Source organism: Drosophila subpulchrella, chromosome 2R (assembly GCF_014743375.2).
Source record: "Drosophila subpulchrella strain 33 F10 #4 breed RU33 chromosome 2R, RU_Dsub_v1.1 Primary Assembly, whole genome shotgun sequence".
NCBI lineage: Eukaryota > Metazoa > Arthropoda > Insecta > Diptera > Drosophilidae > Drosophila > Drosophila subpulchrella.
Window position 1 is genome coordinate 6,823,069 of NC_050611.1, and position 16,957 is coordinate 6,840,025.

The 16,957-nt window shown below is 40.5% G+C and overlaps 1 protein-coding gene and 1 pseudogene across 1 annotated transcript; one reads left to right on the forward strand and one right to left on the reverse strand.

Moving 5' to 3' along the window:
- Positions 1–2,956: 2,956 nt before the first annotated feature.
- Positions 2,957–8,745, forward strand: LOC119551320 (long-chain fatty acid transport protein 4). Its single transcript, XM_037860616.1, has 4 exons — positions 2,957–3,052; positions 5,876–6,137; positions 6,199–7,675; positions 8,315–8,745. Coding segments are annotated over exons 1-4 (2,049 nt in total). The 5' UTR covers positions 2,957–3,051; the 3' UTR covers positions 8,624–8,745.
- Positions 8,746–13,763: 5,018 nt separating this feature from the next.
- LOC119549637 lies at positions 13,764–14,264 on the reverse strand (annotated as a pseudogene).
- Positions 14,265–16,957: the final 2,693 nt, after the last annotated feature.

The window sequence follows — 16,957 nt, forward strand, 5'->3', positions numbered from 1 at the left end:
GAGGGCAAGGATGCCGTCGCCTGGGGGTTTAAGGTACAAACCGTTTGACGCTTGCCTGCGCACGACTTCGACCCACTCATCCTCCTCCTCCAACGGCCACCACCCCCAGTGGCCCTGAACCAGACCCAGAACTCACGTGTGGCCCAAAGTGCCGCACAGCTGACGTTAACGTTATCAGCAAGCGGCTGTGCCGGTGAATTTGTGTGGGGCTGTTTTCATACCCAGTAATCGTAGAAACTTAGGGCATGCCAGAGACTGCGGAATTTGAGCAACAGGAAGAAGGTAGGGTCTCATAAAAATAATAAATAACAATAACTTAATAATGTGTATTTAGAAAAAGAGGATTTAAAAATAAAAATATTTTAAAGAGCACTATTAGAGTGAGAAATGCAAATAAACAAATATTTAATACTTACAAATTTTGAGAATTCCATTGCGTTTTATAAATCTCTGGTTATTTTTTTAAATTTAAGAATTTAAAGTGTTAGCTAAATATGTCACTAAAATAGTTGAAACTACCTTGGGTCAAGCATCTACTTAATTGGTAAGTAACAAAAAGAATTATAAAACATAATATGATTGCATATTTTTGGGCGCTATAAAAGGGTATTCCAAGTATTTTTATTTTACATTTAGCTTACTCTTCTATAAATAGCTCCTTTTTATTACAGTGAGTTACAAAATTGAACGTTCATGTACACCATTACATATTTATTTCCAAGACTTTGAGAATTTAAGATGTAGTTAAATATGTCACTAAAATAGTTGAAACTTGAATTTGTAAATAATTTAAAAAAAAATAAAACATAATATGATTGCATATTTTTAGGCGCTATGAAAGGATATTCCAAGGTATTTTTCTTTGACATTTAGCTTACTGTTCTATAAATAGCATCTTTTAATTACAGTGAGTTACAAAATTGAACGTACATGTACACCATTACATATTTATTTCCAAGTGTTAGTTAAACATGTCACTAAAATAGTTGAAACTTAAATTTGTAAATAATTAAAAAAAAAAAAAAAACATTATATGATTGCATATATTTAGGCGCTATAAAAAGATATTTCAAATCGATTTTCATTCACATTTAGCTTACTGTTACTATAAACTTTATATTACAGTGAGTCAAAATTCAACACCATTACAGATTTATTTCTAAACTTATGTAAGCTTTTAATAAAGTTAAAAGGTTCACGTTTCAGTTTAGTTTCATTGAACATTTTTAATCCACTGAATTTTAAAGGCTTCCCTTTTATAATATTCCAAGAGAGAGACTACAGGATATCTCACAGTCGAAACACTCCACTCTCTTCCTGCTTGTGTGTGTGTGTGCCAGCCTGCTTCTGGGCCACTTCTCTGTGTGTGTGTGTGTTTTTGTTTTCGCCGGCTACAAACAAAGTTGACTGAGGCTGCCAGTTTGCGTGTCTGCGAGCCTGCATTTGAAGGCTGTGCAGCAAAGGCATCTGACATGAAGGCATGGCAGGAAGCTCTGTGGCGGAGGGAGCGAGGGGGGGGGGGCAAGTGTGCGAGTGGGAGAGGAAATGTGTTTGTATGGCCTCTGTGTGTGTGTGTGTTTTCGGCGGCGCCATTGTCGATAATAACGATGGACTGAGCCCCGGGTCGCAGGCGCTTTTGTGCGCGTAACATGTGTCAATTACAGGCGCCCACACCCACACAATCACACAATCACACACACACAGAGAACAGCCGGCACATCCAACACCCACTCACCCACACACACACTCACATGCATATGCGCTCACTTAGTTTCGCTCTCACACCGTCGATAACTCAAAAAGCTGCCAAAAAGTATGCGCACATTTTTTATATGCGCCGCCCGAAAGTATGCACATATTTTTTATATTTGTGCTGCCGGCATTTGACAGCTAAGCGACGCTGACGCCAACGTCGACGCAGGCAGCGCTGCCCTATGTTAATTTATTTTCACACAGCATTTCGTTTTTTGTTTGTTTTGCCCGAGAAAAAGAGAGGGCGAGAAATTACTTTTTTCGTCGGCAAATAAAAAAATGCTTAATTAAAAAATTTCAAATCACCGTAACAGGTGGAAAAGCCAACTGCCAAGTGGAAAGCCAGAACTTTGACTTTACCAAGGCATTTGGATTGGCGGATGTTTTAAATGCCAACATTTCAACATTTTTTATGTTTTATTTTTTGAGTAACGAAATGTTAGATTTTAATTACAAACTAATACAAAATGTAAAACTGTTTTTGATGAAATGCAAGAACTTATACAAAAAGGGAAGTTAAAATCGTATGTTTTTGCAAGTAGGTCAATTATTTTACACCAATTATTAGCCTTTAATCATACTGAGTTTATCAAAACCTTACTTTGTTTAAACAGCTTAGTTAAGTTTAGTTTTTTTTAAAAAATGCCCTATAAAGAAAGAAATATATAAATTTCTTAAAAGGAAGTTTAATTGATGGAGTCTACATTTTACTTGTTCATTTTCTCGTGTAATGCATTATCTTTATAACCGAGATAAATTGTGTCGAAAAAGTATATAGAGTATAAATTATTGTCATTATATGAATTAAAACAAAATGATATGTTCGACATGCTATGGTAAAAATGTACAATTTTTAAGAGATAATCTTATTGGATAATTTATATAATTGGACTGCGAGTTCTTTAAATAAAGTAAACGTCCTGATTTGATTGGCGGTAAGTTATTTTTTACTCGACTTTATTAAACGTTTAGGTTTAAAATGCTCTTCAGGAGCTCTGTAAACTCAACAGCTTTTAAGATCTCTGATCATCGTTTTCGGCGAGGTGTTTGGGAGGCTGTCTCGACTCTCAACAGAGCTCTTTCTCTCTTGTTAAATATAATCTTTTCAATTATATGTGTATACTCTCTCCCACTCGCCAACTCGTTTGGCTCTGGGTATAAAAGCCGTTGCCGATCGGAGCGCCGGTTCAGTTTACTTCAGCGATTCGACGTCGGGTGTACAGATCATTCTCGCTTTATATCTACGTATTCTTGTTTTCCGTGCTAATAAATCAACCGTTTGTGATCGTGCGAATAAAAAGTATGTCACTTGGGGGCGCTGCACTTGGGGACATTGAAAAGTGAATTACATTGATCATGGCGTGGGGGGCTAAAAACTGTCTAGTAAATAGAAAAGAGTCATGTAAATCGCTAGTGAGTTCCATGGCCAACCGACCGAAACCAGTGCCAAGAGCTGCGTGTGCGCAGAACCGATTATAAAACTCTGTGCCCGGCATACGGAATAAGTCAAGGTCCCCAGCATAGACGCCAGAACATAACTCAAACATTGGCTGGCAAACCCACCCAGGCAACTCGACTTATAGAGATAGCGCCCATTCCCAAGTAGGCACAATCACCAGAGGCAATGAACTTTGAAGCCGGCTCGTCACTTGATAGCTTTCTTAACCCTTGGGGCTACGATTTCATGTAGTGCAAGTGTGCCGTCATTACCCTATGGGTTAATCGTAACTGCATTATTACCAAGTGTTCTAACCACCTTTCCATTGTTTGGCGCCTTTCGCGATAAGCCGTCACAACAAAGAGCCCCAGACGCTGTGATATCAGCTGTTCTGTTCTGTTCTTTCCAACAGGGCAGGTTTAACGCAGTTTTTATGGACTGATATGGAATCTAGGGGCTCTACTTAGCACGCCTACGAATCTTGGCAATCGGCGAGATTAAACTCAAGTGCTCACCTACTGATCCAAAAATTTTCCGTGCTCAATGGGTTGAAAGCTCCCCCCTCCAGTTAGTATCAGTACCGCTATAAAAAGGCATTAGCTCAGGTCGTAAATGTAAGGTGGCATTGGATGAAATAATTAGACACTTTCCCATGGAAGGTCCAAATAAACATGTTAAAAATAATGTATAAGTAATTACTTTTTCACTCTTTCCTAAATACAATTAAAAACAAGAAAGGAAGTTAGCTTCGGCAAGCCGAAGCTTATATACCCTTGCAGCTATAATTATTAAATTTAAAAACACAAAAAATGATATTCCCAATAGTATAAGATAATATGTCAAAAAACACCGAAGCTATAATTTGTTTCATATTATTTTCCTACCAATTTTCCGATCGTTCCTATGGCAGCTATATGATATAGTCGTCCGATTTTGATAAAATTAAATTCGAAATTCAGAACTAATTAAAAAATGTTATTTCCAAGCGTTAAAGGTTATATGTTGAAAAACACCGAAGCTATAATTTGTTTCATATTATTTTTCCACCAATTTTCCGATCGTTCCTATGGCAGCTATATGATATAGTCTTCCGATTTTGATAAAATTAAATTCGAAATTCAGAACTAATTAAAAAATGTTATTTCCAAGCGTTAAAGGTTATATGTTGAAAAACACCGAAGCTATAATTTGTTTCATATTATTTTCCTACCAATTTTCCGATCGTTCCTATGGCAGCTATATGATATAGTCGTCCGATTTTGATAAAATTAAATTCGAAACTCAGAACTAATTAAAAAATGTTATTTCCAAGCGTAGGAGGTTATATGTTAAAAAACACCGAAGCTATAATTTGTTTCATATTATTTTCCTACCAATTTTGCGATCGTTCCTATGGCAGCTATATGACATAGTCGTCCGATTTTGATAAAATTTAATTCGAAATTCAGAATTAATTAAAAAATGTTATTTCCAAGCGTTGGAGGTTATATGTTGAAAAACACAGAAGCTATAATTTTTTTCAAATTATTTTTCCACAAATTTTCCGATCGTTCCTATGGCAGCTATATGATATAGTCGTCCGATTTCGATAAAATTTAATTCAAAATTCAAAATTATTTAAAAATTCTTATTTCCAAGCTTAGGAGTTTATATGCTAAAAAACACCAAAGATATAATTTTTTTTCATTTTTTTGTCCGATTATTCCTATGGGAGCTATAAGATATAGTTGTCCGATCCGGCTGGTTCCGACTTATATACTACCTGCAAAAGATATAAGACTTTTGGAAAAGTTTCAGCCGGATAGCTTTAAAACTGAGAGACTAGTTTGCGTAGAAACGGACGGACAGACGGACAGACGGACAGACGGACAGACGGACAGACGGACATGGCTAGATCGACTCGTCTAGTCATGCTGATCAAGAATATATATACTTTATGGGGTCGGAAACGTCTCCTTCACTGCGTTGCAAACTTCTGACTGAAATCAATATACCCTCTGCAAGGGTATAAAAATATGAGTAAAAAATTTTTAAATTACTAGGGGCTAGTACATACAAAGTATTTTACTCCTCAGTTTCAACAGCTATTTTCCAATTAGTAAGCTGACAAAATAAATTACCGAGGCTTGAATAATTTAAAATATTATTATTAACTCATTATTTTTATAAAGCAAAACCAGGCTTTATTGTGATGTATCAAAATACAATATTGATAACAATCAATTGCGACAGCTGGTTTTTCGACTCCAGTTATTAAAACAAAATTCTCCCGCCCAATTGTAATGGCTCTACTGGGGTCTGAATAAATGTTTTTAGTGCATAACTGGGATTTTCGCAGCCGTTTCAACTTGAGACCCCTAGGCACTTGTCACTCCCCCACGGCCCATTTTAAGCCACACGTATTGCTCATGGCGGCCGATAAGAACTTGCGACCCACAAACTATATAGTAAATCGGTATCAGACAACGCTTTATGCCGCTTATCACTCAGTTGCTCGCCGTCGGTTGCCCTAGGCACATGTGGGGAAGTGCTGAAATTGGATAGGAACTGGAAGGGTTGCACCCACAAATTGCTAAATTAGACCTTGCTGTAGCTGTCATAAAAATCACACCCATCCGTTTGAGTAACTGACTAAACTACATAACTAATTCGACCATGTTTGCATTTGCTGTCTGCCCTTCGAAGTGAGCGAGAAGGAGGAGCGCGGAGATCAGGAGGATCAGGAGGAGCAGGCTGGCGGCAAGAAGATGGAGATCCTGCTGGAGCTGAACCTCAAGCAGAAGTTGGCCACCCGGCTGGGAACGCTTCTGCTGGCCACGGTGATCTTCGCCAGCTTTTGTTGGGACAACGCGATGGCCAGTTTGACCCTGGGCGCTGTGGTGGCGCTCCTACTAAGGAATCCCACCTTCGTCTTTGGCTTGGTGATGACCTTCTCAAGGGACTTGAAGTGGGTATATGTGGATTGATTACCCTCGTGAGAATCTTACTAACTAGGCTTCCCTTTTCAGGGCAGTGCAGCGCTTCATGGCCCTTAATCTCTTCCTGCTGAGGAGGGATCGCAGAGGATTCACCGTGGCACGATGCTTCCAGGATCAGGCCAGATCCCGTCCCAAGAAAGCCTGCTTTGTGATGGACGATCGCCGTCTAAGCTTTTCCGAGGCCTTGGAATTTAGCCAAAAGATCGCAGGCTACTTTAAGGATCGTGGTCTGGAGAGGGGCGACTGTGTGGCCCTGCTGATGGAAACCCGTCTGGAGTATCCCTGCATTTGGTTGGGTCTCTCCCAGCTTGGGGTGATCACTGCCCTTATTAACTCTAATTTAAGAGGAGAGTCTCTTCTGCACTCCATCAGAGTGGCCAATGTCAAGGCCCTAATTGTGGGCAGCGAGTTGCTGGATGTGTTGAAGTCACTAAGGAATGAGAAGCCACTTCAGGACTTGCCCATCTATCAATACACAGATGATGAGTTAAGGGAGGACCCAGGACATGATCTCCTGCCGGGAGCTGTGGATCTCGGGAGTGCTCTTAAGACCCAGAAGAAACTGGAGTTACCATCTAAAGCCTCACCCGAAGAAGCTCGCTCGAAGTTGCTCTATGTCTACACCTCGGGAACTACGGGCTTGCCGAAAGCTGCTGTGATCACCAACCTGCGGTTCCTCTTCATGTCCGCAGGATCCTACTATATGCTCAGGATGTCCAGCGATGATGTGGTCTACAATCCCCTGCCTCTGTATCATACAGCTGGCGGAATTGTGGGAGTGGGCAATGCCTTACTCAATGGATCCACGGTGGTGCTGCGCAAGAAGTTCTCCGCGAGGAACTTCTGGTTGGATTGTAATCTGTACAACTGCACGGTGGCTCAATATATTGGGGAGTTGTGCAGATATCTCTTGGCCACTCCCTACACACCCGATCAGCAAAAACACAACCTGCGTTTGATGTACGGAAATGGATTGAGGCCCCAAATCTGGTCGCAGTTCGTCCGGCGTTTCGGCATTCCGCATATAGGAGAGATCTATGGCGCCACCGAGGGGAACTCGAATCTGATCAACATCACCAACCGAGTGGGATCCATCGGATTTGTTCCTGTCTACGGCTCGCGGCTCTATCCTGTGCAAGTCCTGCGATGCGATGAGCTAACAGGTGAGCTGCTCAAGGATTCACAAGGTCACTGCATCAGGTGTCAACCTGGACAGGCGGGTCTCCTGGTGGGCAAGGTCGATGCCCGGAGGGCGGTGAGTGCCTTCCATGGATACGCAGACAAAGGAGCCTCGGAGCAGAAGCTCCTGCGAAATGTCTTCACCACCGGAGACGTCTTCTTCAATTCGGGTGATATGGTGGTGCGCGACATTCTGGGGTACTTTTACTTCAAGGATCGCACAGGCGACACCTTCCGCTGGCGGGGCGAGAATGTGGCCACCCAGGAGGTGGAGGCCATCATCACGAACTGCATTGGACTCGAGGATTGCGTGGTCTATGGAGTGCAGGTGAGTCGTTATTTATACAAATAATTAAAAGAAGTGCCAGAGCTCTACTCATAATGATTTTTATAATTATATTACCGGTTTTCTACTTATCTCTATCACATTAAAAATCTTTACAAGAACTAAATGTTGTTTGACGATAGTAAATTCATTGTCTTTCAATGTTCTTTCTGGTGCTCTAAATTTTTCCCTTTTAAGTTCCAAATTTATGGCAAACTATCGAATTTAAGCATAAACAAATGATTACTTATCATCAAAGAGCTTGTTCTAATATTGAAGTATATATATTTGTTTTACGATGCCTAGTTGAGAAAGATGTCGGATCAAAAAGGTAGAAAAATCAGGTTTTATATACCATTAATTACATTTACCTTTTCTATAAAATATTTATCAAGACCTTCTCCATTTAGTGTGGCTAAAAAAAGTACCCATATCGCACTAAGTTACCTTATCGAGTTTAAGCTACCACTAATTCCATTTACCTATTCCATTGAATATTTATCAAGACCTTCTACCTTAAGTGTGGCTAAGAAAACTACCCATATTGCACTGAGTCACCTTTTCGAGTTAAAGTAGATAACATACTACCTGGAACCTAGCCATAAACCTTGATTTTCACTATCGACCTGCTTATCTTTGCAGATCCCCTATGTGGAGGGCAAGGCGGGTATGGCGGCGATTGTGGATCCCGATCGCAAGGTGGACATGGAATACCTATCCATAGTGCTGAGGGGCAGCCTGCCGCCCTATGCCCGCCCCCTGTTCATCCGACTGCTGGACGAGATTCCGCGCACTGCCACCTTCAAGATGAAGAAAAGGGAGCTGGCCCAAGAGGGTTATGACATCAAAACGCTTGCTGATCCCATATACTACCTGAATCGGGATGGGATTTACAGACCTCTCAACCAGGAGCAGTACGAGTCCTTGCGTTCGGGAAAGGCGGGACTCTGAGGATATATAGCACCCGAAATATTATTCCAGCCACTCCTCTGTGTATATAGCTATACGTTTGTCTGTCCCATTGTATTTTTAATGCCTAAACAACGACTGATACCGAAATACCGAAATACCAATGATGAAGTTGTTTCGCTGCTATCCCAAAAAGCCGGGCGCGTTTCTTGGCCATAAAATGGCAGCTTAACCGATAATGGGAGCCAATACGTTTTACGGCCAGAAGATGCGATGCTGCTACCGCCACAAGATATATCGAAAGTGTTAAATCCCCAAGATTAAGTTCTCGCTCATTGGCAGCTGCTGCAGTTGCAGTAGCTGTTGCTGTTGCTATTGCTGTTGCTGCTGCTGGAGGAGAGCTGCTACTTTTGCAGTTGCTGCTGCTGCCGTTGCTGTTGCAACATTAACGCCATTTCCGCTCGCTAGCGGCAGCTGCGACTTCGTTGGCCGTCCCGTCGCCTAAGATAAACGATGTGCAAAATCCATACAAAACAATGGCAAGAACAACAAGGCAAGGTCTTGCCACCGCAACATCGCTGCATCGCAACATCGTCGACGGCCACCAATATCGATGTCGATGGCGATGGCGAAAAAGTTGTGGCAGGCAATCATAAAAAACGAAGAAATGGCAAACAAAGCTGAGCGCCATTTTTAAAGGACCAGAAAATGGCGATGGTGTAGCTCTGCTCCTGGGATGCCAAAGGTCCTTCGATGGCTAGAAGTTTCCGCAGGTAAAGGCAAGGAACCTCTTTTCGATTCCTTAAGATCTTAATTTGACCTCAAAAATTTTCTTGTTATAAAGTGTCAGTGCCTTTGATATTTGCAAGAATCAAATTAAATGGTTTCTTCTTTTAGTTATAGATATTAGATGTCCGATGTTTCGCATCATAATTGCGTTTACAAATATTTCTTTGAGTGATATTGATTCCTCCCAGAACTTAGGAAAGATTTTTCGATGACTAGATATTATTGCAAATGTGGGAATTAGGGTTCAGGAACTCTGAAAAAATAAAAATCTAAAGAATGTTGGTGCTACAGGTTTATTAAGGGCTGAAAACCCCTCGCTCCTTTCTGAAACCATAAATTTTTTAAATTCATAAACATTTCTTTTTAAATTAAATTAAGATTTTTAAGGTTTTTCATGGTTTACAAAGTAAGGTTTAAGAATTATGCAGATATTCTCAGAGGTAATCAAATTTTCTTCACTGAATAAAAAACAATGTAAATGGGTATTTACATTAGGCTATCAAATGTTTTATTTCGTGGCCAAATGATGCAGCACTTTCTTAAGTGATCTTTAAAAAATTGCTCGTATAAAATGCAGTTTTCCATGAGAGTTATTTCTTTGATTTTGGGAATTCTAATCGGGTTTCGAATATTTTACCAAAACAAAATGCAGTTTTTCAGGGATTTCGGAATGCGAAATACACAATGTAAGAGGCGTATTCCGAAAATGCTCATAAAGTTGCAGCTGCGGCAGTTGCCGCACTCCCTGGGCCCCTGCCACGCCCCCAGCTCACCGCCCACCCGCCTTTTTCGCGACGCCATCGTCGATGTCATAAACAAAATGGCAGTTGTGGGTGCAGAAGTGCATGAATACGTTCGCATAGCTAATAACAATAAAAGCAACAACAAAAACAGCCATTGCAGCTGACACCAACAGGCGATATTAGTGCTGTTGTTGTTGTTGTTGCTCGTGTTGCTGCTGCTGATGTTGCAAGTTGCTAGTTGCTGCTGTTGTTGTTGTAGTTGTAATGTCGCGTGCGCCTGGCCTGCGTAAGTGGGAAAATTAAAAATTTCTCAATAATTTTTCGAAATGTTCGACAAGAACGTCGGGCGCTGCTGCCATTGTTTCCTGTTCGTCCTGCTCCTTTTTGGGCTCATTTAGAAAGCTTTTGGGTGGACAGAAAGGCGGTGGGTGGTGGGAGCGTGGGTGGTGCCATGTGGGTGGGATTGGGGGCTAAGGCCGAAGCTCGCGACGGCGCCACAGCTGCCATTGGAATTCCAAAGCTATTAAAACGCTGCCAGTGGAGCTACGACCAAACGGGCACCAGTGTTTCCATTCCGTTCCTTTCCGCCGCAGTTGTTGCTGCTGTTGCCCTTCGCCCCGTTTTACCCTTTGCGGAAATGGGGTATTCCAAATTGATTGCTCGACCTAATCTAGGATTTGGCTAGGTCTTCGCATGGGCTATCTTCGGGGGGAGTAACCTAACATTATAGACTGGTTTGGTTTGATGGCCTACTTCTAGGCTGGCGCTAAGACTTAAATTACTATTAAAGTTTTTTGTAATATATGTTTCCAAGTGCTTAATTTTTTATAGTTCTTAAAAAAAAGTCGGGACCTAATTTAAATTGGATGTAAAAAAATTGCCAAAAGTTTAAAATTAAAGGTACAGGGAGGCCATAATATATTTAACGCTTACCTTTCTTATTCTTTTTAGTACATTTTTGTATTACTTAACTTATAAAGATTCAAAACCTGATCTTCCTAACTTTTTTTCGCAAAGTAATGAAGTCCTGAATTAGATTGTAATGATCTCTGATCTCTAATCAATTGGAATTCTGCCCATAAAAATACCATAGTACTTCCATTTTGCTACCTGACTTTGAAAAATGCTTAGATTTCTAGAAACTGTTTTTAGATTTCAAGATGGTACCTAAAAAATATTAAACTGGTTTGGGTGGCATATATATTATATGCCCATAAAAATACCGTAGTACTTCCATTTTGCAACCTGACTTTGAAAAATGTTTCGACTTTTAGATACTGTTCTTAGACTTCACGATGGTATCTGAAATATATTGAACTGGTTTGGGTGTCATATATTTTATTTGTTTTGCTAACACTATTTTACCCATAGGGTACCTAGATATTCGCGGTGACTCTGCATCCTTTTCGTCCTGGCTCTGGTTGCCTTTGTTGTTGTCGCTGAATTGGTTCGGATCGCTCCGCTTTTGCTTGTATGCATTTGGGCTTAAAGGTTTTGCTTGCTTTTGTTTTTATGTTTCATACTGCCACTGCTCCCCACTTTCGCCCACTTTCCCCGCCCTTTCGCCCACCTTTTGGTCCTTGGCGAGCTTTGTCAGTTCGTGCTAATTACATTGCACCTGTGCATGACGTTTGATGTTGGCCTGTCGAGCTTCGACTGTCGCTTGTGTTTGTTGTTTGCCGTTGGTCGGTATGAAAGGGGGTGTATGTGTGTGTGTGTGTGTGAGCTTAGTTTGTTTGGTTTTGGCCTTTTTGGGGCGCTGACTGAGCTGCAGCAGCAGCAGAAACAGCAGCAGAAGGCAGCAAAAATTAATTAAAAGCCAACGTGCGGCGGCAATGCAATTAAATTCGATTTGGTCGGGCATTCGACGGCTGGAGACTCAAACTGGTAGCTCGAACTCAGCTGGACGGCTGTTGTTGACATCATTTAATACAACAATGCGGCAAAATTATATTCCACATACCTACATATCCATATGTACAATGTACATATGTATGTGCAGGAGCAACAGCAGGCGAGTCAAAAGTTCACACACAATACCCTTTGTTTTGCCTTTGCTTTTTGTTTATTTTTATTGAGAATTTCGCCCGGATTCAGCTGTTGGCTGATCTGCCTATTTGGTTTATGTCCTTTTACCCCTTCTGCCCGCTTTTTCTCCCAGTGTATGCGTGTGAGTTGAGCCCCGTTGATTCGTGGCACCTTTTGGATTTGACAGTTTTGTAATTAACTGCAGTCGACTGGCTCAGTGTGCTGCATACTTTTGGGGCGCCTCAATCGGCATTGGCATTTTGTAACGCAATTACTTTGGCCGGCATTTCGAAAAACTTTTCCCTATTCATTTCAAACCGGTATTGGATGTTGGATTTTCCGGAAACGGAAAGTTTGCCTCGAATCAAGTTGATAGGGAATACGTGACAGCTTGCCGGAGTGTAGGTCCAGGGACCAGGGAGCAAAATACCACAGGACACACGTGTGTGAGCTGCTTTCTCCGGGTTTTAGCCATTCCCGCTGCCATTTCACTTTGAAGGCTCACAGCTGGCCCGGGCCGTTGTTGTTTTTTATGGGGCCACCGCCTTTATGCGCCCGCATATTAAACAATTATTGCCAAATGGCAAGCGACAGCTGCGTTGTGTCGCCGATGTCGTTAGTTGGTGGGCATGGGCTATGGGTATTGGTGGGATATCCAGACGCTCCTGTATCCTGGCTGGACGAATAGCAGAGGCCTATGCTTTCCTTTTTACTTTTTTTTTTTATTTTTACCATCGACCATTTTACCAAAGCAGGACATGCCTGCCCGCCTGCAACGTGGCTTACTGGGCAAAGCTTTTTCGCCTTTTTTTCGCGTTTCAGCGTCTGCTGCAATTTATGTGTATAAATGACAAAAGTACCGTTATTTATGGCCAGCAACCGCAACGCAATTTGGCAACACTTGTTGGCCAATTGGCAAAAATGTGAAGGCGGGAACTCAGCTGAGCGAAATCATCGGACTGAGCGGAGAGTTCCCGGCTCCCCGGGCAATATAATGTTTATATGTAGGCGAGAAGATACATCTACATATCCTGGCAATCACACACATTACTGCATATGAGACATGCGGAGGAGACAAGGATTATTCCATTTTGCGAGACGGAGTTCCTAGTTCCCTATAGGGATCAGTCTAGAAATGTTCACTGTGAATTTAAAGTTCAAGATAGCATCGTTGATCAAAATCCTTATAGATGTAATTCATATTTTAATATATGTAATTCTCTTTCGTACTCAGTACTTTATTAAACATAATAGATATATAGTTTAAATTAATATTATCTATTATTGTGTCCGTTAATATATAATATTGGTTCAATTATAGAATACTTGAAAAAATATTAAGTGTCCTTTGAATATAAAAATACTAATAAATGTGACTTATATTTTAATAAATATTTCTTTCTTACTGAGTATTTTATTAAATAAAATTTTATCGTTTATATTAATACTAATAATAATTAATAATGGTATTTATTATAGTTTTCTTTAATACAAAATAATTGTTTAATGGTAGTATATTAAAAAAATTATTAAATGTGAGCTTAACGAAAATGTAGCTTAAAGTAATGACATATATTATGAACTGACCCTTGCAAATCATACTACCCTTACATCCAGGGTATTTATTTAAGAGCAGCCCCGCTTGACAACGAACATTTTTGTGCGCTCTGTGCAAAATTTGAATTTTTATTGCTGATCGAAGCCTGCAGCACATTATATGACAAAGCCACCCACTTTGCCGCCTCCCAAATTATGCGTATTAAGGTCGTTTTTTGGGGCGGTGGGTGGTGAATCCCAGTTGCTTGATAGCTTGTTGCTGACATAAATTTGTAGCCGCTGCTGCTTCATCTGCCCTCAGCCTGTGTCTGTGTAAATGTGCCAAATGCGCTGGAAGCCCCACCAATATACCTCCGATATTGACTTGACCCTTCTGTTTTCTTGTCGCGCCTTTTATTATGCTAATATTTTTAGGGCATTGCCAAGATTTATTGAAATTGCTGCGGCTGCTCGTCCATAAACGCAGGGCATACAAATAAATATATATCTGTGTATCCCCGAGATTGGCTCTGGGCGATGGAAAGGTGCAAGGCATTTCCTTGGGCAATTTGAGCCAGCGGCCACATGGCGTATGCGCGATTTTAGATTGGTTCGGGGGGCAACAATTAAACTGTCATTTCGTCGGTGTCGGTGCTAAACGCTTGTTGCTGCTTGTCCCGCCTCGTGTTGCATAATTGGCAACGTTTTTGCAATTAAAACAACTAATTGGCAGCAAAAACTATTGGCCAGCAAGAGCAGCAGATGTTAGCTGGTCGTTTCAGCGAAGGGAAAAGCGGTGGGTTCCATAAAAAAGTATGCGAAAAATTAGTTGCATAAATTTCTGGTAAAAGTTGCAACTTTTGCGGTGGTGGCTAATTCTAGGGGAAGGGGTGGTACAAATTGGTGAACTATGTTTTCATTGAAAAAGGGTCCAGGATTTGTGCTTTCGTTTTGACAACATTTTTCCATTTCCCTAATATTTAAAAGTACTTTTTCAGGTAAATGTAGTAATAATTTAAACGCTAACCCCTTGCAACATTCTACAATTTTTTTTAAAGAAAACACGGTTGTAATAACACCCCTTTTGCACAGGTGCTTATGCTTTGGTTCTCGTAAGCTCCAGGGCGTGTGTCCACAGATAAAACTGCAGCTTCCGGCTTCCATTTCGTCCCCCTCGCACAGTATTGTTATGATTTTACAACAATATTATTTTTCCATCAACAACATCAGCAAAAATCAATCAAGTTCAATTAAAATGCTGCCAACGGACACAAAAAGCAGCCGACAAAATGCCAAAAAAAAAGAAGGAAAACACTTGCAAACCAGAATGCAATTATCCAAAATTAATTTCCTATAAAAATTGTATAGAACAAAAAAGGTTTGTCAGTAACAGAAATTAAAATGCCAATTATAAATTGCAATTAAGAGATGAAAAGTTGGAAAAGAAATTAAAATATTCGTTGTCCTGGGCAAATCAATCAAACCTAATTGCCTCCGTATGTGCGACAATGTAAACACGATTATAACATTTAACATATGCATGTATGTATGTAGGTTGCATGGGAATGAATTAAACTATGGTAATGCGCAAATACGAAAAAAGACAAATGCTGGCTACAATTTTGTATTATACATATTTACAAATATATATTTCTGCCCAAATGTGGTGTTTTGTGTGTGCGTGTGGGGTTTTTTGTGCGTGTGCAAAGCTTACATTTACACAAGTGCAAAAATTCCCAAAACACAAATCCTAAAAAAACATTTGTTACTTTTTGTGGGGTCCAGGGACGAAGGACGAAGGGTCCAATGCACGGGGGGTGACCACACGCACACACAAAGACACTCACCCACACCAGCAGCATAATGCAGGCCACCGGCTTTGTATTGGTATTGGTGGGCTTTGTGGAAATACAGCGGTGTGTGAGTGAGCTTCGTGTGTCGACATAAGCGTAGTCCTGGCCAATTGATCCCTTCATGGGGTCCTTTTTGGGTATTCAAGTTTCAATATTGTTGGTCTCAAACCTTAATGTAGTGAAGTTTCCTGATTAGCAGGTTAACCTTCCAGGTTTGTTGGAAAAATTAGATAAAATTAAAATAGAACGTTCTGTTAGATTATCATATATTTTAGGTGAAACGTGCAGGCTAAAAAGAACTTGGGTCTTAGAAATCACTAAAAAACACTAAAATATTACAAATTTTAAATTTTTTTGTTTTTAAAAAGTTGATTATTAGGTACATGTTAGTACACCAATAAGACACCTTGGATATATTGGTCTCCTTAAAGCACATTCACCATTTTCTTTATTGTTAAATAAATATCAAGAAAAATAAATTTATGTACCAATTTTATGGAATTCAATAGTTGATTTATATAAATCAACTTAAGTCTAAAATCAAGTTACTAAAACCAATTTGAGAAATAAATCCTCTTTGTGGTTTAGTTCAACTTTATGACCGAATCACACATTTTAACTATAGAAAATAGACTTTTCATTTGAATACCCTATTCAGCCTACGCCTACTTCTATTTTCATTTAGCCACCCAAAAATGTCAGCAATATTTGCATTTATTGTCCGTTGGTCCAGAGACCTGGTCAAGTTAGTTCTGCCCAAAAAGACTTTGACCATTGAGCGTTTAGATTGTAGTTCTCTTGTTGCGCATGAATGTATAACATTTTGTCCATTCGAGCTCGTAAATTCGAGATTATTTTGTGTTGCATTTAAATTTAGCAGGGCAGAAAAACAGAGGCATATAAGATATGGAGGGACAGATATTCGTAGGCAGAGCGATGTGAGTGCAGTCGGAGCTAACGATTCGCTTCACCATGCTTGTTTTGCCATCGAAATTAAAGTGAATTTTGCGGTTTGGCTGCCAGAGAATGGAAATAGGCCTGACAGAGGCACTTGAGGAGTCGGATCGGATCGGATCGGAATCGGATCTTTTCCTCCCCACTTAGGCCTGCTCTTGCTCTTGCTCTTGCGCTTTTCAACTTGAATGCAATTAGAAAGTAAAACGACTACAAATTGTCTTTGCCGGGGCATTGATTGATTTCCAAGGAAATGGGGAAATTGACGCCGCAGATCCCAATCCCAAAACTCCCCGAACTTCGACTAGGAAAAATCAGCAGCCGAGCGGAGCGGAGTCTGTCTAAAAATACCACACTCTGCATCCCGCTTTTCCTTTTTCCTTTTCATTTTCATTTCCATTTTCCTTTTCCCCGAGTGCATTAGGAGTTCCAAAACGAAGGCAAAAACACATGTAAGAAGACGAAACATTTCT